General features: G+C 44.8%; 1 protein-coding gene across 1 annotated transcript in view; it reads right to left on the bottom strand.

Annotated features, from left to right (window-relative positions):
* Positions 1-23,540, bottom strand: part of Kiaa0100 (KIAA0100 ortholog) — a 30,505-nt gene extending 6,965 nt beyond the window's left edge. The window contains exons 1-27 of the mRNA XM_031355042.1: positions 23,344-23,540; positions 22,472-22,601; positions 21,767-21,816; positions 21,348-21,495; positions 20,254-20,372; positions 19,221-19,281; positions 18,694-18,883; positions 17,801-17,924; positions 17,559-17,683; positions 17,240-17,307; positions 16,999-17,144; positions 16,049-16,167; positions 15,776-15,939; positions 15,386-15,644; positions 14,423-14,628; positions 11,311-12,403; positions 10,725-10,916; positions 10,389-10,591; positions 10,117-10,235; positions 9,776-9,996; positions 8,990-9,180; positions 8,560-8,659; positions 8,232-8,434; positions 6,258-6,552; positions 4,302-4,459; positions 3,838-4,044; positions 605-704 (exon numbers count right to left, since the gene is read on the bottom strand). Of these exons, the coding sequence (XP_031210902.1) occupies positions 605-704; positions 3,838-4,044; positions 4,302-4,459; positions 6,258-6,552; positions 8,232-8,434; positions 8,560-8,659; positions 8,990-9,180; positions 9,776-9,996; positions 10,117-10,235; positions 10,389-10,591; positions 10,725-10,916; positions 11,311-12,403; positions 14,423-14,628; positions 15,386-15,644; positions 15,776-15,939; positions 16,049-16,167; positions 16,999-17,144; positions 17,240-17,307; positions 17,559-17,683; positions 17,801-17,924; positions 18,694-18,883; positions 19,221-19,281; positions 20,254-20,372; positions 21,348-21,495; positions 21,767-21,816; positions 22,472-22,601; positions 23,344-23,411 (5,059 nt within the window). The 5' untranslated portion in view covers positions 23,412-23,540. The remainder of the gene's footprint in view (positions 1-604; positions 705-3,837; positions 4,045-4,301; positions 4,460-6,257; positions 6,553-8,231; positions 8,435-8,559; positions 8,660-8,989; positions 9,181-9,775; positions 9,997-10,116; positions 10,236-10,388; positions 10,592-10,724; positions 10,917-11,310; positions 12,404-14,422; positions 14,629-15,385; positions 15,645-15,775; positions 15,940-16,048; positions 16,168-16,998; positions 17,145-17,239; positions 17,308-17,558; positions 17,684-17,800; positions 17,925-18,693; positions 18,884-19,220; positions 19,282-20,253; positions 20,373-21,347; positions 21,496-21,766; positions 21,817-22,471; positions 22,602-23,343) is intronic.
* Positions 23,541-25,483: the final 1,943 nt, after the last annotated feature.

Genomic DNA, 25,483 nt, shown 5'->3' with positions numbered 1-25,483 from the left:
AGTTTAGTTTAGTTTCTTTCTTTTTTTTTTTTTAAATTATTTTTTTCTTCAGGGTTTAGTTTCTAATACCTACATGGCAGCTCACAATTGTCTGTTAATACAGTTCCAGGGGAGGATCTGATATGCCCCCAGATCTATTATACATACATACATAAATAAGTTAAAAACAAACAAAAAACCAAAACCAAAAAAACATATAAATTGGGGCCAGGTGTAGTAACAGATATTCTGTGAGTTCTAGACCAGTTTAGTATACATGAAAATGAGGACAGCCAGGGCTATATAATAAGACCCTGTCTCAGACAGATAGATACACAGACAGACAGATAGATAATCTAAAAGAGAAAGATAGATGATAGACCAGGCTGGGATTGCAAATGGTACAGCAAATACTTGGCATGTAAAAAACCCTGAGTTTGATCCCTAGTACTGTCAAAAATAAAATAAAAGCCATAGGTAGCTCATGCCTCAGCTCATGAGTTAAGGACAGCCTGGCCAATACAGACTGAGACAGAAAGAAAGGAAAAGGCAGAAGGTAGGTTAGATAAGAAAATGAGGCCTCTTTGGGATGCACATTTACTCTGGGAGAGGGAAGAGAGCTGACCTGTGGTTGTGGTAACCATGCCTCCCACTGCCTGCCCACTTTCCATCAGCTCCTGAACAGAGTCCAGACTACGTTCCCGGTGCTCCTCAATATTCTTCACCTGCAAACACATTGAGGGACCTTTATTTAGCTCCTGGGAACAGGTGGCTTATTCTAATACCACCATAGATGGCCATGTTTCCAATAGAGTCGTGTGCTGCAACAGAATGTTTCAGTCAATGACAGATTGCAGGCCCAACGGTAGTCCCATACCTGTAATCCCAAGAAGAAGCTGAGAGGCAGGAATATCATCACAGATTGGAGGACAGCCTGGACTACATAGTTCCATGACAGTCTAGAATACATGTTGAGACTCACACAAATACAAAACAAGAGGTTGTATCACCCAATGATAGTGTGGTCATCTTAGTTCATGTAAAGACACTTTATGATGTTTACATAATTAAAACAAAATTATCTAACATTTTTTGGGATTTTTTTCACCTTGCTTCTACCTCTCAAGTGCTGGGATTATAAGCATGAGCCACGATTTGTAGCTGGCATATTCTTTGCAGTTTTGTCATTTTGTATCTTGAGACAGAACTACTCTGAAACCAGGTTTAGTGGCTGACACATGTAATCCCAGCAGTTGGGATAAGGAAGAAGGTCTCTGGGCTTCCGGGACTTGAGGTCAGTCCAGTTTACCTATCAAGTACTAAGCAACTAATACTACACAGTAAGACTTCAAAAAATAAAGCCAAGATGGCTCAGTAGGTAGAATGCTTGCTGACCAAGTCTGATAACCTAAGTTCAACCCTGAACACACAAAAGGGGAAAGGATGGGCCTCGACTGATGGCTCAGCAGTAAGAAGCATTTGTTGCTCTACCAGAAGATCAAGGTTTGGTCTCCAGCACCAACATCAGCAACTACCTATATGTATTTCTAGTTCTAGGGATCTGACACCCCTAGTCCCATACCTGTAATGGGTGTCGGAGGGTATGCAGATGATATACAGACATTTAGGCACTCACATACCCATAAAAAAGTGGGAGAACTGACTCCACAAAACTAACTTTTAACCTCTAAAAACAGATCTCTCTCACACATGCACCAATGTAAAAATCCAGGGATGGCCACCCATTCCTGTAATCCCAGTTCTATGGAACGTACAGACAGAAACATGTTGGAGCTTGCTAGTTCCCAGCCTAGCTCCAGTTTCAATGGAAGACCCTGTCTCAAGGAAATAAGGCACATGATAGAAGTTTAATGCCCTTTCCTCTGGCCTTTGTGAATGCACAGGTACATATTCATTGCACACACATCAGATGCTCACTCATATATACACCTACTTAAAAGGAAAATCATTCTGATATTGTCACTTTGGAGATCAGGGTAATTTTTTTTTGAAGATTTATTTATTGGGCCAGGTGGTGGTGGTGCACGCCTTTAATCCCAGCACTTAGGAGGTAGAGACAGGCAGATTTCTGAGTTCAAGACCAGCCTGAGTTCCAGGACAGCCAGGGCTATACAGAGAAACCCTGTCTCGAAAAACCAAAAAAAAAAAAGACTTATTTATTATTACATATAAGTACACTGTAGCTGGATGATAGCCACCACATGGTTGCTGGGATTTGAACTCAGGACCTTCTGGTCTTTGAGGGCACCCATACATACATGGCAGACTCACAAACACATTTAAAAAAACTTATTTTATCTATATGAGTACACTGTAGCTGTCTTCAGACACACCAGAAAAGATGGCATCGGATCCCATTACAAATGGTTGTGAGATGCCGGGCAGTGGTGATGCACGCATTTAATCCCAGAGATAAAGGTAGGTGGGTTTCTGAGTTTGAGGCCAGCCTGGTCTACAGAGTGAGTTCTAGGACAGCCAGGGCTATACAGAGAAACCCCATCTCAAACAACAACAACAACAACAACAAGACTAAAACAAAAACAAAATAAAAAACCACCTTACAAAAAAATATACAAATTACACACACAAAATCTTTGAGATCCAGGATTCAGATGGCAGATCTACTGAATCACAAAGTCACATGGGGAAGAAAAAAAATCATATTCTTTCTAACTCCAAGGATCTCCACTTTAATGCTAATGCAACTTAGGAGAGAAAAAAGGCCTTTAACTATAGAAGGTGGCATTGCCTAAAGATGGTAGACCCAGAAAATTCTGCCCACCTTTACATGGATAATTACCACTCCTACATCTCTATTTTTTTTTTTTTTTGGTGGTTGTGGGGATCAAACCTAGGGTCTTATGCATGATAGCCAAGTGTTACCACTCCAGCTAAGATCTTTCTGTGACTACCCCTAAGATTAACTGGTAACAGACATGGTTGGCTAACCTCCTACGTTACCAACAACTTGGCCATATTGGCTTGACATCTGATCTAAACATTCATCTGTTTCTGGCATCATTGCGCTTGAGGTTGCCTTGATTGAACCAGAAGTTTCTTTGCAGAAGTACTGGCCAGGGACAAGAAGATCTACAAAAGAGGTTATCACTTTGGTTCATTTTATTATCATCTTTCGATCATCAACCCTCCAGTAAGTCTGAGAGCATATCCTAGAAATTAAAAGGTTCCACCTTAGCCAGTTGGTGGTGGCACACACCCTTAATCCCAGCACTTGGGAGACAGAGGCAGGTGTATATCTGAGTTTGAGGTCAGCCTAATCTACACAGCAAGTTCCAGGACAGCCAAGGCTACACAGAGAAACCCTGTCTTGAAAAAAAAAGAAAAAACAAACAAACAAAAAAAATGATTGCTAAAACAATCATCTTTATGAAAGGCCATTAAAAAAAAACTTGGCTAGCCACGTGACATGTTTCCTGCACTACAGATGCCAAGGCAAAGGAATCTCCAGTTCTAGGCTACTTGGGCGTGAGACCAGACTGTCTAGCAAGACTTGTCCCAAACAGACAAAGTTCTCAGACTCACTGTCTATTTTCTTAGTTGCCTGTTGTGTGACATTTATTGAGGGACTACAAACTAAAAAAGAAAGAAGTTCCTGTCTATTTACTCTAGTGCTGGTAAATATAATAGTGCCATGGAAGAGAAAAGCACTATGTTCCTACAGCACAGAGGCTGCTCTCATTCATGGTGTCAGCAGCTTCCTTTTCTACTAAGCAGAAGGGCGAGTACTATAAAGAATCTCCCAGTGGTTCTAGTTGAAGGGGCCAACTACAGAAAACTAGAGATATACAATGGACCTCCCCACCCAGGCTGACTAACCTCTAACCAGAGCTGTCGGCCATCCTGTTCAGTAGGGCTGCTTTCAGTGGTGGCAAAATACTGCATGCCATCTAACAGGCAAGTCCAGGACGTCTTTTGTTTCAGTGTGTCACCATACCAAGCTGGATGGTGTTGGCACTGCAGCAACTGGGCTTTGGCAGCTGATACAATGACACAGCCTTCTGTCTCTGCTCCACGAAGAACCATCTACGTCAAAGAGAAATGCAGTTTTAGACACAAGGGGGCTGAGAAAGGTCTTCAGATCACTGCTAACTCTAGCTTACAGAGCAAGCTTTATTGGGTTTTATACGTGGAAGTGTTACTCGGGATGCCTATAGAAAGGCACAAAATGCCAGCACTTGGGTTAAAGGTGTATGCTGCTACACCCAGCTTGTAGAACCCTATCATTAAACATTTCGATTTGAGATCTAGTCTGATACTGGTATCCTATTAAAAAAAGATACCTGGCAGTTAACCAGCTCAATAAGGCAGTTCCGGTTGTATATGTCATCTGTCTGGCAGGCAGCAATGCCACACAACTGGTCGCTCATACCAGACTCCTCTTCTGTGAATACCACAAATCTATCTGTCTCTTCAATCAGCTTCTGCAACATGTAAGCACCTGGCAAAGAAATAAGAAGTAGGCAAGGTCACCGTCTCAAAGGGAAAGAGAGCACAGGCAGGGCCACACTGATCATCCATTAGTTCTTGTCTAGGTAAAGACCCAGATACATCTTCAACCTGGAACACTGGTGCAGTTCATTCTACCCAAACCTTGACCCAAAAGGATACGTACGATAAAAGCTATTTAGTTCCCCCTCAATCTTAATAAAAATAAAAGTAAAAGTGAACGATTTCCAATAGAAACAGAAATACCAGTTTAAATGGCCTTATTTTTGTTTCTAAGGCCTCCATCAAGGCAGTGGTAGGAATTGAACCTAGGTGTGCCCACTTGTCTCTGCTTCTACAGCGCTATATAACAGGCTCATATTTTCCCCATGTTAACTCCTTCCAGCAGCTAAGTCTCCTATATGCACAGTGGCATTCTGTCCTTCTTACCCATCCCAGCTGTTCCACCTCCTTCCAGTCCCTGCTGCCTCCTGTTAATACCTCCTGTTGATATACTGTGATGGTTTCCTCATCCAACTGTCTACCGCCAGTCCTCCTATACAACACAGCTATAGCTACCTTTCTAACTGCTGAAATCTAAGTATGACAGTCTATTCAAAGACTTCAATGGTTTTCCATTCCTAATGAGGGACCTATGTGGAAGGTCTCTCAACGATCCCCATCCCAATGATCTTTCTGGCCTACCCCTCACTCTCCTTTTATTACTGTGTTAAGGAAAACAAACTGTTCACCATCTTTGAATCCATCACCCTTTCCTAGTGTCATTCCTATCCTGATCAATTCCGTGCACTGACTACCCTTCCCCATTTCCACACATTCCAATCATGCCACACCCCCAAAGTCAATTCAATTTAAGTCCTCACCTCATTCCTTCCCTTTCACTGTAGCTTCCCTATTCTTTGAATCCTCTCTTGTGTCTCCCCTCGTTCTCACAGGCACTATTACCTTGCATTGGCTTATACTTGTTACATCCTAAAATGCCCATTCCTTTCTTGCCAAGCCTTACTTACCTTTCAAGATTTTTCCCAGAGTGCTACAGATAAAGACCCTGGTAAGGCTTCAGTTTTATAACAGCTAGGCACTTTTAAATCTTTGTTGCCTCAATAAAGTAAATTTATCAAAATGATGCAAGGCTGTGGATATGATCTTAGTATTTGCCTAGAATGTACAAGGACCTGAGTTCAATGTCCAACATTGAAAATTTGAAAAATAATTCTTGTTATTGTTTTGTTTAGAAAAAGTTATCACTATGCAGCCTTGGCTGGCCTAGAATTTGCAATGTAGACCAGGCTGTCCTCTGCCTTGAGTGTTGAGATTAAAAATATGTTCTACACCAGCAAGAAACAATCCTTTCGCCGGGCAATGGTGATGCACGCCTTTAATCCCAGCATTTGGAGGCAGAGGCAGGCAGATTTCTGAGTTCGAGGCCAGCCTGGTTTACAGAGTGAGTTCCAGGACAGCCAGGGCTATACAGAGAAACCCTGTCTCAAAAAAAAAAAAAAAAAAAAAAAAAAAAAAAAAAAAAAAAAAGAAAGAAAGAAAGAAAAAGAAAAAGAAACAGAAACAGAAAAACAAGAAAGAAAGAAAAGAAACAATTCTTTCTAACTCTCTTCTGATCCCAGTACTCCTGGCTACAGGATCAGACATTTGAAGCTTCCTCAGTATGAACAATATAAACCCAAGATGGCCAAACATATCTATGTATAGATGGAACCAGTCACAAACTGAGTCATTCTCAAGCACATATTCACGTTCTAAACCTGAACCACAGTCTCCCTGTCCCAGCCTACCTCCTGATGATCCCTTATCGGGCCGTCCACTGAAGCTGGGAGTGCTGGCATGAGATGGGATTTGGGCACTAGGTGGGATACCCCGCTTTGGCTTTTTAGCTGACATCTGAGGATCAATCTTCAAACCTTTCAAGGCCTCAGTAGAGAGATTACGTTTGAGTACAGCTGCTTTTTTGTAGCCATCATATAAGCCAAAGGCAATGTCCCGATTGGTAGTTGTCCAGGAAATCCGTAAATCTACCAAATACAGCTGGTGTGTATGAAAGGCAGGATCACCATCTCGAGTAGAAAGCTCCTGAAAAACAAGAAAAGGATATCAGGATCACACAGACATTCCCACCACCACTCCTGAACAAAAAATGCTATAAACAGAGGGGGAAATGGGAAGACCCTGGAGAAATATTAAGTAGTCTTAGTTTGTACATTACATCCTAGTTATACTTAATGCAGTTTTAATGAATCAGTTAATTTCAAAAGCTATACTTAATTGGGAAAAATGGAGAAAGCCAGCACTAAATATAGTGTTAAGAACTTTTACTCATGCCAAAGGGATGGCTCAGAGTTTAAGAATACTGCCTGTTCTTCCAGAGGTCCGGAGTTCAATTCCCAGCAACCACATGGTGGCTCACAACCATCTGAACTGGGATGTGGTGCCCTCTTCTTGTCTGCAGGCATAAATGCAGGTAAAGCACTGTATGCTTAATAAATAAAATCTTAAAAAACAGAAAAACTTTTACTCTGTTTCCTGAAGACCAAGAGATTTGTTAGAGGGAGAGAAGGAATTTCCTTTCTTGTGGGGAGTGGGGGCGCCAGGGATTGAACTCACTAATCAGATACCCTGACACTGAGCTCATGCCCAGCTCAGGAATTTTCAAGAAGGATGATATCTACATGTGACAGACAGCACATGCCTGCAATCCCAGCACTTAAGGCAGTGGCAAGAGGACAGAAAATTCAAGAAATTCAAGTCAAGCTTGGGCTACACAGTGAGACTATCTCAAAAACAAACAAAACAAAACAAGGCAGCAGCAGCAGCAGCTGGGGACTAGTGATCACACTCAGCATTTAACGGTTTGCTGCCAAGCCTGGTGACCTCTGTTTGATCCCTGTGTGCACATGCACACACAGACACACAAGCATCTTTCTTTTCTTAAAAAAGAAGAGCAGCTGATACAACTATATCAAGTGAATATCACTATGACACACATGGTATGAACACAGTTAGAAACCTTACCAGACACTTGGGAGGCAGAGGCAGGTGGATTTCTGAGTTCGAGGTCCTGGTCTGTTCCAGGACCAGGACAGCCAGGGATATACAGAGAAACCCGGTCTTGAAAAACCAAAAAAAAAAAAAAAAACCTTACCAGAACTTAACTCACATCCCCAATGAGATACTATTTGGACTGAGGAGATAACAGGTGTGTGAGGTGTGGACAGGAACATGAGGGTAGGGCCCATATGACAGTAAAATCCAAAATACTACATTGTTGGACTTCTTTTTTTTTTTTTAATAATTTACTTATTTTATGTAAATACACTGTATCTGTCTTCAGACACTCCAGAAGAGGGTGCCAGATCTCGTTACATATAGTTGTGAGCCACCATATGGCTGCTGGGACTTGAACTCCGGACCTTCGGAAGAGCTCTTAACTACTGAGCCATCTCTCCTCCAGCCCCATTATTGGACTTCTTTTTTTTTTTATTGGAGACAGGGTTTCTCTATATAGCCCTGGCTGTCCTGGAACTCACTCTGTAGACCAGGCTGGCCTAGAACTCAGAAATCCACCTGCCTCTGCCTCCCAAGTGCTGGGATTAAAGGGATGCACCACCACCGCCCGGCCATTATTAGACTTCTAAAGCCTCCAAAACTACTAGAAATTTCTGTTAAGCCACCAGTAGTCTATTTTGACCACTTAAATTGAGACACGAACATAACTGTTCGTCATTAAAAAAAAAGAGACTGTCAAACAGTACCTCTTCAGTGGTGCGATTGCTGTGCCGTTGGTAAGTAAGGGAAGACAGGCTCAATAGGTGGGTCTTGGTGATCAAGGGATCAAGGCAGTGGTCAGTGTTCTCTTCAGTGGGTGAAGCCATCAGATGAACAGTCACCTGACTTAAGTCACTCACCATCTGGGTCACACTCCACTCAGAAATAAGGCGCCGCATCACTGTGCCAGCTGAAATAAGGAGCACACATTCCATGCAGAATGGTATGAAAGCATATGAGTCATTCAAGAATAGGAGACCAAGAAGAAAAGCCCAAGGAACAGACTAGGAGAAATAACAGAAACTGTGGCCTGACCTTGAGGTATAAGCCGCTGAGTTCCCCGAGTGAAGACATGGCCCTGACTGCACTCAATCTGGATGCCCCGTTGCTGGGCAAAGGAAGCCCAGTAATGTACCTGGTAATGAGAGAGAAAAACTGAAGCGGATTGCAGAAGAGAGGATTAAGAGACAATATATTAGAAAATAAAAAAACTGGCCAGGCGGTGTGGCACATGCCTTCAATCCCAGCACTTGGGAGGCAGAGGCAGGTGGGTGGATTTCTGAGTTCGAGGCCAGCCTAGTCTACAGAGTGAGTTCCAGGACAGCCAGGGCTATACAAAGAAACCCTGTCTCGAAAAACCAAAAAAAAAAAAAAAAAAAAAAAAAAAAAAAAGAAAGAAAGAAAGAAAAGAAAAGAAAAAACTAAGAAAGGGAAACCCAGTTAACTGTTATATGCTGAGTCTAACCTGTAGCCGGGGAAACAGTGCAGTATAGGAGAGCTGTTTGTAGTGCTGGCCAAGTTTCTTCTTGCTGGGCTTCAGGTTATTAAAGAGTTTTCCTCTACAGATAGGTCTTGTGACGCTAGTCCAAGTTGCCCAGAAATTTTGCATCCAGCGCAAGGTACTACTATACAACAGAATTCGGGGCTGGGATAGTGCTACGAAGGAAAGGACAGACATATCCGAGCTGTGGTTAACCCAGAGGTAAGAAGTGCTTTCTGAGCTTCACCTTTAGAGATGAGAAGGTAGACCTCGAACTCACCCACACACCCTCACACACCCTCCTCATACTCAGTGTCCCCAGCACCTCTTCTTTCAAGGATCTAAGCTCTCTGCTTTCACCTACTGTATGGTCTAAATGTTTGTCTGTTCATCCCCCTACCAGATTCCAACAGCCAGATTTTTAGGTTAAAATCCTAAACACCAAGGTGATGGAACTGATGAAGGAAGCTGATTGACAGCAAGAACAAAGACCTTATGATACTGATGACAAAGGGTGCACTGGGTCAGCTGAAGACCTTCACCAGACACTTACTTCCATCTTTAACTTCCTAGACTATACAACTTTGAGAATATCCATTGCTGATAAGCAACACAACTTATAGTATTATTGTTAACAGCAGTCCAAAACCACCAATCCTCCTGCAAAGGTCACAACCTAAACTCTGTTCTGTCCTTCTGTCCCATCCCTCTTTCACTCTAAGTGGTCAGTACCCAAGCCCATCCTCCCACTGTCCCAGTCCCAAGTCTTACTCCCACTATGGCGAGTCAAATCCATCTTGATGGAGAGATTGAGGTTCTCAGAGCGGAAGGCCCGGTAGGAGTCATGGAGCTGGCCCAAGGGTACCTCAGGCAGGAACTCTGGGGCCCTCAGAGTGACACTGTGATGATCATGAGGAGTCCCATGGCACAGCCACTGTAGGTCCAGTGTCATGCAGAGGTCAGGCAGGTGAAGGAAGCAGCAGTCGTCATACCTGCCTCACAACGGAGCCCCAGCCCTCAGAGACTTGGTCACTTGCTTCCCTTGGCTCTTCCCCTCTCCCTCCACCCTGACCTCCCATCTAGTTAAGGCCCCCACCCTTCACTCCACTCACTTAGAAGCTGTTCTTACGTTGACATCCAGGTCCCCTTTGAATACAAACTGACCAGGTTTCCAATGAAAAGAAAGGTGGCTCCACTCCCAGTGCATGTTTTCAGTCGTATTATATGGATCCTATAATGACCCACCCAGTCCCAAAGAACAAGGGTGAGCTAAAGAGAAAGGAACAGTCTCCCAAGTCACGACCTTCCTCTTCTTGCCCCACATGCCGTACAGGTCCCAACTACACTCTCCGAACAAGGAAATGACTACAGGGAGCCCCCTCACCTCAGTGGCCAGCTGATGCAGGTTTGCTTGTTCAATATCCATATGCCAGTCCCCATGGAACAGAAGACGGCTCTTATCCCACCAAGGCAAAGGGGGGCTGGGGTCAGCTGAAGGCTTGGTCAACAGGTCCACACACTGACCAATCAGTGTCCAGGCTGGATCCCAACATGGGCCCCACACCACTGTGTACTGGAAGATTTCCGCTAGGGTAGAGGAATGTGGACTTACTACAAAACACCTCTCTGTTCTTCCTTTGCTCCAAAAGGACCTCAGATTACCTTCTACCCAAATGCCCATAAATACCCCTCAGCCAAACCAACTACTTCCTTTACTCACAGTGGAAGTCATGGTAAAACTTGAGTGGGGGCATGTTCCTTTCTACTGCCACATTACCCCAGGGAAGCCCCAAATGCAGGATTTGACGTCGACGGGAGCACGGCTGGCCACTCTGCTCAGTGCCTGCAAGTCGACCCATTAGCCGCCAGTCCCGGATCTCAAACAGGTACCGTGGATAGTCTCTGATCCGAACTATTATTAGACAGCAGATGGACACTAGTTGTTTACTCTCACACATTTCCCCCTTGCTGTTATTTTACCCATCTATAATCAATCTAGAGAACAAGAGCTTGTCAATTATGTAGCAAAGCTAAAACAGGTCATAGAGACCACTAAGCAAAGATGAGGAACAGAGAGAACATAAAATTCAAGAACCACAATAACCTTAAAAAAGGTTGTGCTCATTGTTATGTCAGCTGAATAGTTTCAGGGTGACAATCAGGAACAAAGAAAAGCAAGCAGAGCCAGCCATCTACTCAAGGCAACGATGGTTCCCCATACAACCTAACTCCTTTGCAATCACTCAGAGGGCTTCTTGGCACTCACAGGACAAATACCAGGCTCCATGAATAAAAGATGCACTTACCTAGAAAAGTTTTGACATTGCACTTGAGCATACGACACCACTGAATGACAAGATCCATTCCTTCAGCAGGAAAAGGGCTACCAGGATCAAGTTCTCGAACCTGCTCCATCACATGCTCAGGCCCATGGAAGGACGCATCTGCCAGAGCCACCAGCTCCAGTCCTGCCAGGCTCCAAGTGAGCAGTGCTCGGCGCATGGGTGTGTTGCCATAGAGACGACGAGAGCGCTGGATGTAGATTTCAATGTTTTTGCGTTCCAAAGAGGCATAGAGCTCCTCAATTTTCCGAGCTGGCAGCAGCTCCCCATGCTGCTTCCGCAGTGCAGCCACTTTGGCATCTAGCAACTGCAGTCTTTTGGCACTCTCCTTACTTTCATCCTTCATCAGTTCATAGTTATCATGAAGTTTCACCTCAAAGATGTCATCCAGGAAAACCCAAGAAAAGTGCTGAACCTTTAGGAGTAAATCAGGTGGGAGAGGGGCAGGGCTTGGAGAAGCCCAAGCTTGAGTCCCTCGATGCAGCCCCTTTAGCCATTTCTGAACTCCCACAGCCTCATCCAAAGTTCGAGAGAAGTCATACTGATAAGGAAACTCCACTGAGACTGATCCAAGGGAAAGAAGCCAAACCCGATTGCGGAGGGTCTTCAGTAGAGGGAAGGGGTTCCTGTGGAGGATCATCTCTTCTAGCTCAGGCAGGAGCTGCACCTCTACCTCCTTGAAGTTGAAGATGCTATTACCATCAAAGCCAGCAGCCAACTCGGGGCAGTAAGCCTGCAGCGAACCTCCATGCCGGTTCAGTGACACACTCTCTGCAGCCAGGGTAATGAATTTGTCCTCAGCCACGAAAGCTGTTAGCTTGGCAGTGCTCACCTCCAGGGTCAGGGTTAGCAGCCGCCTAGGTAGGGATGACTCAGGGAGATGGTCTTCTGGCTCAGAAGTGGACCGTGGAGTCTTTAGTGAATGGGACTGAATAATCTCAGGAAACACAGTAGCTCGTAAAAGGTCTCGGCACTGCAGAGTGGCCAAGACATGCTGGTACAGGTACATGTGATCTGGGGGGCTCCAGAGTAAAGTCAGCCCTGCACCACACTGAACCTTCAGGGTGTAAGAACAGAATGTCAGTCACTTTGTCTCAGAACAGTAGAAGTAACAGGACTATTACACATGCCTACCAGGTGCCTGAATTATATCCACCCATAAGTCCTTCCTAAGAAACCACATTAATTACTACCTTGCTTGGTTCCCCTTAGCACTAAAGTGCTAAGTTAAGAGTTGTCATTTGTCTCAGACTTATGAGCACTTACACTTTTGAATGTTCCTCTAGTAGATTGTAAAATGTCTTATAAGTTTGAGTCAAGTTTTCTTTGGTATTTACCATACTAAAACTAGAATACACAGATTAATAATCATTTTGCTTTATGTTTCCATGCAGAAGTTATCATTCAATGAACACCATCCACAAACAAGTGCAACTTGAAATGTTTCATCAACGAATTAGATGACCTGATTCCTAAAACACAATGTAAAAGTACTGGCCACACAGTGTAACACAGCAACTGACTTATCATGAATGTATGTCCTGGTCATCCTGAGAGACAATCCTGAATAGCTCAAGGGATGAGAGATTGAAATACCAAGACACAGACATTCTCTTAGGTCCAGTCTCTAAAATGCAACCTCCTCAGTTTCCAAAGGAAAGTGAGCTCAATACCTCTGTATCTGCTGCTACTCTGTGGAGAAAGACACTGGAAAGCCTCCATCATCAGATCCCTTCTAGCCTTCCATAAATACAGGAACCATAATGTATGGATAGGTATTAGAGGGTAACTTTCAAGAGTTAGTTCTGTCTTTCCACTCTGTAGGTCCTAGAGATTATCAGGCCTGACACCAGACATGTTGGGCCATCTCTCAGGACCTCATCCCCCCACCCCCAGATTTATGTCTATTAATTTTTGCTTTCATGTATGTATATACACAAAATACATGCTAAAGTGAGAAGAAGGTATCAGATCCCCAATCACTGGAGCTATGGGTGATTATGAACCACTATATGGTGTTGGGAATTGAACCTACAAGTCCTTTATGGTAAGTGCTCTTAATCACTGAGCCATTTCTCCAGCCCCAATTACTTTCTGTTCTGGTTTTTTGTTTTTTGAGACAGGCTTTCTCTGTGTAGTCCTGACTGGACTTTGAATTCACAGAGACCTGCCTATTTCTGCCTCTCAAGTCCAGGGTTTAAGGCATGCCACTACCACTCAGCCTCCCGCTTGTTTTGTTTTTGTTTTTTTTTAATGACAAAGTTTCTCACTAACCCTGAAACTTGCCGTTCCAGTCAAGCTTGCTATACTGTGTGACCAGTACTTTTACACACAAGGCCTGTGAGTCTCATGATCAATTTGCTCCATCCTTCAATGCTAGGGCTACAAGTCTGGCTTTACATGGATACTAAGAATCTGAACTCAGGTCCTCTAGCATGCACAGCAAGCACCCTTATCTGCTGAGCCAACTGCCAACCCCAATTTTTACAATGCCCTATTTTCATTCATACATACAGAGTGTGTGTATATGTGCGTGTGTGTATTGAAACACTGAATATATATTGTACACATTAAAACACTTTATGTCTGTTATCATCTTTAAAATGACCCCAGAGCCTGGGGTAGGGAAAGCTAAAATGGGTACAGCTGCAACAAGATAGTTACAAATGGGAATTTATTGAAGCTGGAAATATGAAATTTTAAATGTTCTCTCTATATTTTGCATATATTTATAAAAAACACAGTAAAGCTGGGCGGTGGTGGTGCACGCCTTTAATCCCAGCACTTGGGAGGCAGAGGCAGGCAGATTTCTGAGTTCGAGGCCAGCCTGGTCTACAGAGTGAGTTCCAGGATAGCCAGGGCTACACAGAGAATCCCTGTCTTGAAAAACCAAAAAAAATAAAAAGAAAAAAAAAAAAACAACCCAAAAAAACAGTAAAATGCTAAAAAATCTAAGAAGGAAAGATGGACACCAGCTGTCTTTTTCCTCTTAAGTTTCACAACATCAGTCAAAAAGACCAAAAAATGCTTTAAGTGGTAAGAAAATCCAGTCTGACCCATAGCCCTAAAGCATTACCTCTAGAGAGCGGATGCTGCTGTGATAGGTGAGGGAGAGCATGGAGAGGCCCAGCACTGGCGTGGGGATGTCAGGAGCCTTGCAACAGGGCTGCATCTTCTCTGTGACTGATTTTACTAATGCAAGCACAAGTCCTTGAATCCCCACAGTGGAGGTCTCAGCACTACCCAAGACAGTCAGTGTGTCCAGTCGTATCTCTGAAGCACCTGGCATCAAGAAACCAAGACTCTTAGTTCTGAAATGGCAGCCTGTCCTTTGTCCTTTCTTATCCCCTTACTGTCTTTAGTCCCAACACTTCCCACAAGTGATTCCTAATGTTAGGAAAACTTTCTCTTCTCTTACCTAACTAGATCTGGCAGAGTCAATGAACTTTCTCGGTGTCTAGAAATTATCCATACATCATTTACTCCCCAGAACTATGTACGAGAAAATAAAAAGCTGGTTGCACACCTTTACTTCTAACATGGGGGAGGCAGAGTCAGGAGACTATCTGAGTTTGAGGCCAGTTTGATCTACTGCGAGTTCTAAAATAGCCAGGGCTACACAAAGAAACACTGCCTTGAAGAAAAAACATAAAACAACAACAAAAACCACCAAAGGAAAAGAAACAAAGGAAGAAAAGACAAAGCTATGTAAGAGCCAGACACACCTATAAGCCCAACTTCTGTTAGGTTGAACTGGAGAATTCTAAGCTAGAGGGCACACTGGACAAGATCATCCATCTAGAGGGAAAAAAAACTCAAAACAAAAGAAATGCTACATGGGCCTCAACTCTGACCACATCAAGGCTAAGTTTTTCCCATTTGTGTCTTTAATACTTACTCCTTCAACAGACACTAATAAGTAGCACAAAGCCTGTCATTCAAGCCTTCCTAATGTTTCATACTTCTAACAAGGAAACCTCCCAGATAATAAGCTTCCTTAATGAAAAGAAGCGTTTCGCAGACTTCCTGCCCCACTTACCAACCAGTGCAGAAAGAGTGAACAGGTTCACGTCCTCCACCTTCAAGTCTACCTTCCACAGTAAGGTCACAGACTCGCCAAGTGAAGATTTACTAGAGACAGCTGACTTTTCAGATTGTGGAATCACCAAGGAGAGGATTCGAGACAGACACTGGGCACAGATGTCTGATATTTCTACCTGAAGTCCTCGAATAGTACAGTCAAGAAAGAGAGTATTGGATTGGGTGCTGGACAAGCCCAGGGGCTGGTTATAACTTCCCTAGAACAGAAAGGAAGCCTACTGAAACCATGCAGATGCAGTTAGAATACCCCCACCAAGAACACACTCAATACTCAAAAACATGTCAGAACAGGGAGCTCTGTGGGCCCATACCCACAGCATCCACCTACCTGTACTGTGAAGGAATCCAGAACAAGTGCTTCACCCCAAACATGCATATTAGGTGGATGTGGTGCCCGCTGAATGTGGGAGTCACTACCCACACGCCAACAGAGATGATCTACAGTTAGGACTGCCCGTTGATGGATACTTTGTGGCCGGAGGTGCTGGTAGTCTGAAACACATGGTAAAGAGGTAGTCAGTTAAGGTACTGTGGCCATGAAACAGGCATATAGCTATTACCAAAGTGCAATCCTCATTCCCTTCCCATCCTTGAGCCTTACCCAGGGAGATGGAATTGAACCCCAAAGCAAAAGGTGGTGTATCTCCAAGCTGAATGGAAATGCTGACATTGGAGACTGAGGTGCTGAAGATAATGGGAGCCAGGATCTGAGGGAAGGCTCTACACAGGGATAAGACTGACATCATTATAACAGCAACTTCCTGTCAAGGAACAGAGTTCTTGAAGCTGTTGACAGTTTAGTTTTGCCATAAACCTAGGACCTTGCAACAGCTACAAAGTAAAAAGTGAAGTCTGTCAGATTGCTGTTCCTCCCAATGGTAACCTGAAGAAACACCAGAAAGATATGAAGACAAAGCTTAAAAAAGGCAAAATTACAAAATTTACACACTGAGAGCCAAATATAATGAATACTGGCAACATCACACGGTTCACCCTAGTAAGAAGCATCGCTGGCAAATCACTTTGTGTGCAGAACAACACACACACTACAAAAACAAAAATGGTCCTGCAAAGCTGACAGCACGCCTTACAGCCCAAGGCAGCTGAGATGCTGCTTCTCACCTCAGTCCGCTTCTCTTACTTAAGTAAGGTGTTGTGCTGGGTACTGAGAATGACAATGACATCCTCATACCAACAAAGGATATAATCCCTGTAACAGGGAAGATATATACAACAGGTTTGCTTCTGAAACAAAGATGTATGGAACTCAGACAATTAAATATATATTTAACATAAGATGCCACTTTGAATAAAAAGAAGAGACCCTAGGCTGGAGAGATGGCTCAGCGGTTAAGAGCACTGACTGCTCTTCTGAAGGTCCTGAGTTCAAGTCCCAGCAACAACCACATGGTGGCTCACAACTATCCGTAATGAGATCTAACGCCCTTTTCTGGTGTGTCTGAAGACAGCTACAGTGTACTCACCTATATAATAAATAAATCTTTAAAAAAAGTAAAGAATAGACCTGATAAGAGGTGACTTAAAACTCACCTTCTCTTCCTTTGTTTATGATCAGGTGAACTGGCTTCTTGGGTCTCCAGAGCCAGCATAAGCAGCCAGTGGGAGAACTCCTGGTGTCGGTAATGAATGATGCAGGTGCTCACAACTAGGGAAGCTGAGAGGTCGATGGTGGTTGCCTGGGAATGAGAAGACCCCAAGTGTGGGCTTCACTCCCAAAACTGGCCACACAACAACGTGAAGAGAACAGACAGAGAGGTTCTTGGCAGCCTACCTGTACATTAGCCTTGAGGGAGTTGAGGCAGACAATCCGTTGGCGACTCTGAGACAGCAACAACCCGTCTGTAAGAAGCCAAAGAACAGATGAGGGGAAGCCACAGGGAAGACACAAGGTATAACTAGGAAATAGGCAATGCAGGCAGAAAACGAGGACATTGCCATCAACACTTTGAGTCAGGGTTATTTTCTCATCGTCTCTCCTTCCTCCCACAGTGGTATTAAATCTCCTCCACAGTGACATTAAACAAGGTAGGGCACGAACACAGACTGCCTGGTCCTCCCGTCTCTTAGTACCAGTAACCCCTTCCATGAACCTTCTAACAGGAGTTCAGTGCTCATCTGTGCCATATCATAGTTAGCTGTGAAGCTTCGAAGGGGCAGTTGGTCCTCATCACGGCGGAACAGGAAATGCAGCAGCTTCAGTGTCCAAGTCAAGTGCCTGGACCAAAGAGAGTCCACATCAGACCAGCTGGCCTCTCCTCCTTGCTCTCCTAAGACAGGCTCAGTGAATACCAAGACTAGCCGTGGGATCACCACAGTCTGAGTGGGACCTTACCGTTTTTGACTGTTCATAGACAACACCACACTTGTATTCTCCATCTTCACCTTAACTTGGTCTGGCAGCCGCTGGAGGAGGTATAGGCCAGGCAGAGTTGGTTCAGCAAAGTTCTCACTCAAATCTGAAAATAGGAATGAATAACATACATAAGAACCTCATCAGTCCTTAACATTCTCAAATTCTCCCAGCCCTGCCCCACTTCAGTCAAATCCTCACACATATAGGAAGGTAAAAAGATAAATAAGCTAAGCAAATGCCTAAGTGGGTATAAGCCCAAAACATCACAGACCCAGGTACCTGATATACTTCCTTTCCCAGGCTCTAAAAGCATAAACAGTAAGGTGAATAGTTAGGTATAAAGGAGAGAATATGGACTTGATTGTCAAATAATTTATACTCACTTTCACTAATTATAAGACATCAGCCAAGTCAGCTAACTGAACTGTGCTAGGCCCGTTTCTTTTTGTTGCTGTTGTTGTTTTTGGTTTTTTCGAGACAGGGTTTCTCTGTGTAGCCCTGACTGTCCTAGAACTCACTCCATAGACCAGGCTGGCCTTGAACTTAGAAATCCGCCTGCCTCTGCCTCCCAAGTGCTGGGATTAAAGGCACGCGTCACCACTGCCCAACTGGCCTATTTATTTGTGAAAAGAAAAAAAAAAAGATAGTAAAAACGCACATAAACCACATAGTGCTAACTCACAGTAAGTAACCACTAGATGGAAGTTCTTGACTCAGAACATGGAAAGGCCTATTTCCTCTTCCTCTACCTAGTCAAAGGTCATAGTGCCTGCCTAATAACTCACACCTCAACAAGCGGCGAAGCCACTGGCTTTTCTACTTGCAAAATAATCCTCAAGAGCAGACAAGAAACTCAATGACTGAGGCTTTACCTGAACAAGAAACAGATTTGGAAATCCGGCCTGGGGCATGACATAGTAGTTGACTATGGAAGAGACCTTCATGTAGCTCAGCATGGAGTGTCCACACATCCACAGTGATAGCCTTCATATGCCAACTGCTGATGCCTACCTGTAGGCACAGGTCCAGGGCCAATGAGAGCTCTACTAGGCATGTATCCTCCTGTGAAGCGAGTTTTAAAGTTTTAGGTCAAATTGGAATGGTCTGGAACCAGTGTGGTAGTTCATACCTATAATCCTAGTACTCAAGAGACTGAAGCAGGAGGCCTACCATGAGTTCTAAAGCCAAACTGGGCTACATAATCAGGCCAGCCATAGCTACACATGACAAAACAGTCTCCCACGAAACAAACAAAGCTACAATGGTTAGGAATACTGCTTGGGCATTGCCTTGGGGAAAACCCTTAAAGGCACAGAATCTAAAAACTCAAGTACCACAAGCTCCTTCATATCCATGCTCAAGAGGATATGAATCATCAGAACAACTATGATGCACTCACCAGCTGACCACTCTTCAGCACTTTGCTATTGATCTTTGATAGGTTCACTTTACAGATAAGTCTAGGAAAGAAAAAAAAAAGCATTTAATCCAGGAGCTATGGCATGCCTCGAGTCCTAACACTCAAGAAGCAAAGGCATATAGGCTTCTATGAATTTAAGGACAATCTGATCTACATACAGAGTTTTAAGACACCCATGGCTTTATAGTGAGACCCTGTTTCAAAAACAACAAAAAACTCTTGACCCCTTTCCTCACTATCTCTAATTACTATGTTGGGTAGAAAATGCAGGACAGGGGCTGGTGAGATGGCTCAGTGGGGAAGAGCATTGACTGCTCTTTGGAAGGTCATAATTTCAAATCCCAGCAACCACATGGTGGCTCACAACCAACCATGGTGGGATCTGACGGCCTCTTCTGGTGTGTCTGGGGACAGCTACAGTGTACTTACATATAATAAATAAATAAATCTTAAAAAAAAGAAAAAAACAACACAGGAAAGCCGGGCAGTGGTGACGCACACCTTTAATCCTAGCACTTGGGAGGCAGAGGCAGGTGGATTTCTGAGTTCAAGGCCAGCCTAGTCTACAGAATGAGTTCCAGGACAGCCAGGGCTACACAGAGAAACCTTGTCTCGACAAACCAAAAAAAGAAAAAGAAAAAGAAGGGCTAGAGCGAGAAGGCCAGAGCAAGTGGGGCCGGCAGAGGTACTGAGTTCAATTCCCAGCAGCCACATAGGATAGCTCAAGGCCATCTGTACAGCTACACTGTACTCATACACATATAAAATAAAAATAAAATAAATCTTTATTAAAAAAATATAAAAATAAAACACAGGGCAAACAGAATAGCCAGTCTTGGCTTCTCCTCAAGACTGCACAGGATGAGAACCTGACAGGTAGATAAGGAGGCTTCGACATTCACTTCACTTCAATATTACTCCGCGGGTAAGACTGACTGCTCCTGAAGGTCCTGGGTTTCTCTCAAGCAACTCTAAACAGGGATACTACCAGCCTCTTCTACCTACCACTCACCTCTTCCCATCACTGTCCAAAAGAAATCTGCTTCTACTGATCTGGATGTGCCACAAGGACTCAGAGGTAGCCACCTTAAGAACCATGATGTTTATGGCATCTACATGAATGGAGAATAGCTGGAAGGAAGAGTAAAGAGAAGCAATAATTAATATAAAGGCATCACTCTTCCTTTCAAGTTGAGAAAGGAAGATCTTAGCTTTTATCTGCCCCCCCATAGTAAAATAATCCCCCACCTCCTTACCCAGTCCAAAGCCAACCAACCATCCCTGAAATGCAGTTGAGAATAGCAGAAGTGGGGCTCATTGAATACAAGCACTGGCTGCTCTTCCTGAGACCTCAGGTTCAATTTCCAAACTCCACAGAGCAGCTCACAAGTACCTCTAACTCCAGCTCCAGGGGATCCAACACTCTGCCAGCCTCTCTGGTCACTGCATGAGTGTACACGTGTGTGTGTGTGCGCGTGTGTGTGCATACGTACACACACACAAATAAAAATATTTCATTTTTAAAAAGAGTAGTAAGGGCTGGAGAGATGGCTCGGCGATTAAGAGCATTGATTAGGGCTGGTGAGATGGCTCAGCGGGTAAGACTGACTGCTCCTGAAGGTCCTGAGTTCAAATTCCAGCAACCACATGGTGGCTTACAACCACACAAAATGAGATCTGACGCCCTCTTCTGGTGCATCTGAAGACAGCTACCGTGTACTTATGTATAATAATAAATAAATCTTTGGGCCAGAGCGAACGGGGCCAACCGGAGCAAGTGGGGTTGATCAAAGTGAGCAGAGGTCCTAAACTCAATTCCCAACAACCAGATGAAGGCTCACAACTGTACAGCTACAGTGTGTACTCATATACATAAAAATAAGTAAATAAATCTTTAAAAAATAAAAAAAAAAAAGCACTTGACTGCTCTTCCAGAGGTCCTAAGTTCAATTCCCAGCAACCACATGGTAGCTCACAACCATCTGTAATGGGATCTGATGTCCCCTTCTGGTGTGGCTGAAGACAGCGACAGTGTACTCACATACATAAAATAAATAAATAAGCATAAATAAGTAAGAATAATAAGAATAGTAAAAGTTGTCTCACTTGGCAGAAGATCTTCAACAAGGATGGGCTGAGGGAGAGCTCCTTTTGCTCCACCTCTGTGTTCTGAGAGAATGGAGCAGACAGGCTGGAAACCTTCTGTAGGTCTGTCCTGATGCGCACTTCTCCAAAGCACAATGCCACATAGTGTCTGCCCAGAAGAGAAGCCCCATTATCATCTGGTCCATCCCTTTTCAGAGCCATCTCCTTCCCTCCCTCACACTCTCTCCCAGTCCCTTAATAGCTCAAATAACAGAGGAAGTTGTTTTCAGCATGTCTCACAGAATAGCATTTGGACTAATAGGAGACTCCAGCAAGAACGTCCCTCCCACCTCGACTAAAATGTCTCCGTAGAAGAATGTCATTGTCAAAACTCAACCTTAAAACATTCCTCAAGGGCAGGGTAAGGACAGAGGACTCACGGCAGATCGTGGCTAAGGAGTTTGCTGGAAATCCACAAGTTGTCAATTTCCTAAAATGATAGGAAAGTCAGCTGTACACTTGGCTGCTAGGAAGTCAATGATGAGTCCCAGGAGGAGGGAGTACAAATACACCCCGTCCTCTTTCCCTGGCTTCTCTGACGGGCACTGCCTATCCTGCTCCTCATGATGACGCTAGCTGAATTTGCTTAGCAGTTCTCTTTTTGTGGACAAATTGCCACCCTATTGCCTCTCTTAAATTAGAACAGTGAATTTGCTGTTTCCTGTTATCTTTCTCTGGTTTCTTCGGTAGCTTTCTTCCGTACCCTGGATACTCTGTGTCATTTGTGTGCTACTAGATTCTAAAAAGGACCCAGCAGATGCCAGGCTCTACCACTTAACTGCTACTCTTAACTCATTTTGAGAGAAGCACTCAGTTGCCCAGGCAGGCTTTGAACTTCTAATTTGCTTGCCTCCGCCTGAGAAGCAAGGATTACAGGTTTATACCACCAGATCTAGTCCCATAAACACTTGAAACAACTTGCATCAATTGCAGGGGCCTGCAAGTAGTCCCTAAGATCATCTTGACAAAAAGAAATAAGTAAGGGCGGAGTTAACTAGGAAAACTACCCATGCAGGAAGCTAAAGTTTGAAGAGCAACTAAATCAACCATTCCCTCCCCGCCCCCCTGCAATTCCGGGAACTCACCACCGTCTGCTGGTGCTGCTGAAACTTAAGACTGACATTTTGGATCCAAAAAAATCGGAAGGAGCCGATCTTTAGCTCTGCCTGCAACTTGCGCTGACACCACCTGGTGGCCAACCGGACCACAAGCCACCTGCATAAAAACCAGTCGGATTATAAGACCTTCTCCCCTGTTTGATTCTAAAAAGGCCTTGCAATGGGTGATATCCTGAAGCCGGATTTTTTTTCTTAGGAACTTTGGGATTTTCCTAAAATATTTCTCTGTCATACTCATTTAGGCACAACAACCAGAACCACGGGTCCCTCAATTCAAACAAAACTAGGCAAACGAAACTCACCCTCCAAAACAGGTCAACAACAACAACAAAAAAAAAACAAAAACAAAAAACAAAGAAACCCTCAAATCTTTAGGATTCCAAAGTAAAAAGGAGGTCCTCAAGAAGTGAAGGCAGCCGTGTTAAATACACTCCCTAGAGGGTCCCTGTCTGCGTCCCCACCCTGCAGACGTTTGCAAGAAGGCAGAGGTCACTCTCGGGACTACTCAAATGCCGCTCTACCCTAGACAGCCAGTCCCTCCTGACCTCTCTCCAGGGCGCGGCTGCAGGTGCCCTTCGCAAGCTGGGAAGAGGACACGGAGACGAATGGAGCAGGAGAGGGAGACCACCGAGGGAGGCCCCCTTCCTCACTCTCACGTACTCAGTGCCTGGGCTGTGCATCGCCTCGGGCCCAGCCCGACGCTCAGCGCCCCTGCCCCCACCTCGCTGAGCGCCCCCTCCTGCTCGCGCCCCCTCCGCCTAAGGCGCCCGACCAACCCTCGCCTCCTCCAGCCCGTCTGTCTACCTCGTCCCCCCACCATGTGGCTAGAATCCCCTCACCGGCCTAGGAAGAGTGCGCTAAGCGCAACCAGCAGCAAGACCAACAGCGCGGAAAGAAATAGAGGCATTTAGGTCCGGGTCCGGCCCGGCCTGGCCCCGACCCCCGCCATGCCGGGCCCCGACGCCGGAACCGCACAGCGCCGCGGCGGGCCTTGGCCGCGCACGCACACGCAGGGCGAGGAAGCGTTGGTGCGCGCGCGTGTCCCCGCCCCGGCGGCTTGTCGACCAGCCAGCCGGCTGTCTCCCTCCGCTCCGCGCCGCGCCGCGCCCCACCCCGAGCGCGCGTGCGCGAGCGCCGAGGGCCGAGCGGCTGCCAACGCGGAGTGAAGGCGTGGCTCCGGAGAGGGAGGCGGGGCGGACCGCGAATGCGCTGACAGGCGCGCTGCGCCTACAGAACCGCCTGCGCTGCGCTCCGCGGAGCTCCGGGTTCGCGCCGAGGGCGGGGGTCGGAGTCCGCTCCAGCTCGCGGGGCGGGGACCTGGATGGTTCTTCGAGGTTCCACTTCCAAAACGCATTCCCTAAGGCCATTCAGAACGGGCCTGGCTTCTTAGAGCCTGTTATGGGAGCAGATTAAAGTTATGGGTCTTGTAGGTCAGAAGTGACTCTGTCTGCAAAAGACTGCAGGGGAAATCAAGAAGTAATTCAAAGACGTCTGCTCTCGTCTCATCCCACAAGGAAACCAACTTTGTTTACTGTCTGAATACTGTTCCAGATAGTATCTTCTAACATCCTTCAGTCGGAGAGCCATTTCTGTACACTTTTAGGTTTGTGTGATTGTGTATAGCACCACCAAGAACTGGACCTGGGACAGGGTGAAATAATGGAGTAGTGTATATTCTATCCTTTACATATTATCTGGGAAGCAATTTTAATTATGTTAAATACAGAATTCAAGGTCAAATCGGGCCAGAGTGAATTTTGCTTTCTTCCTTGTTAAATGAAGGAAGTAGATAAGGTTTGTTATGATTATTCTCCTGAGTCAGTGTCTGACACATGACTTACCAGCACAGTATCAGATAAAGAAATCCAGATGGGTGGTGGCGCACGCCTTTAATCCCAGCACTTGGGAGGCAGGAGGCAGAGGCAGGCGGATTTCTGAGTTCGAGGCCAGCCTGGTCTACAGAGTGAGTTCCAGGACGGCCAGGGCTACACAGAGAAACCCTGTCTCGAAAAACCAAAAAAAAAAAAAAGAAAGAAAGAAAGAAAGAAATCCAGATGGTTCCAAGGTATCAGAGAGTATTTTGTGTTCTTGGTTCTCAGGTCCCAATCTGCATATGATTCTTCCAGATTTTATTCAGTTTCTCTATTGTGGCCTCTTCAAATAACAACTTTAGGGCCTGTGAGATGGCTCTACAGGTAAAGGCACTTGCTGGCAGGCCCAAGGACTTGATTTCCATCCTCAAAATCAACAAATTGTCCTCTGACCTACACACTCCAGTTCATCTTCAAAATCTGTAGCCTTTCATTCAAGTATGGTTTCTCAATGTTCAGGCAGGGTCCAAGAACTCAATCCAAGTCAAGGAGAGGCATCCCAACACATTTTTGTACTCAAATTCGTCTTTTGGGGCTTTTAGGGGGTCTCTCTGCATGCACCAGGGCTGGTAGAGTAACAATCTAACTGAGGCAAGAAGGAAAAAAGGTTGACCATGACTTAGTAGCTGATATTGATAGAGACTTGTAGAGTCCAGAGTCTGACAGTGGGCAATTTATTTTAGGCATATTTAAACACAGTTTAATTTGGTGGGAAAAAGCTTTCTGATGGCACTTCGCCCTGTGTGTGCCACAAAACTTAAAAGACATGTTTACATTGAAAAGATGGGTTCTGCCGGGCAGTGATGGCGCACACCTTTAATCCCAGCACTTGGGAGGCAGAGGCAGGTGGATTTCTGAGTTTGAAGCCAGCCTAGTCTACAGAATGAGTTCCAGGACAGCCAGGGCTACACAGAGAAACCCTGTCTGAAAAAAACAAAAAAAAAAAAAAAAAAAAAAAAAAAAAAAAAAAAAAAAAAAGAGATTCTAATGACTGAGAAACAATGTTCAATATGAGGGTCTAGGATGAATGAGATAAACATAAAAGACTGTGGGAGTCAGAGTGGTCAGGCCCTACAGGAAGCACAAGGAATTACCTAGGACATGGGAT

Source organism: Mastomys coucha, unplaced genomic scaffold (assembly GCF_008632895.1).
Source record: "Mastomys coucha isolate ucsf_1 unplaced genomic scaffold, UCSF_Mcou_1 pScaffold5, whole genome shotgun sequence".
In the NCBI taxonomy this organism is placed as follows: Eukaryota; Metazoa; Chordata; class Mammalia; order Rodentia; family Muridae; genus Mastomys; species Mastomys coucha.
This window is presented reverse-complemented; position numbering and strand designations above follow the sequence as displayed.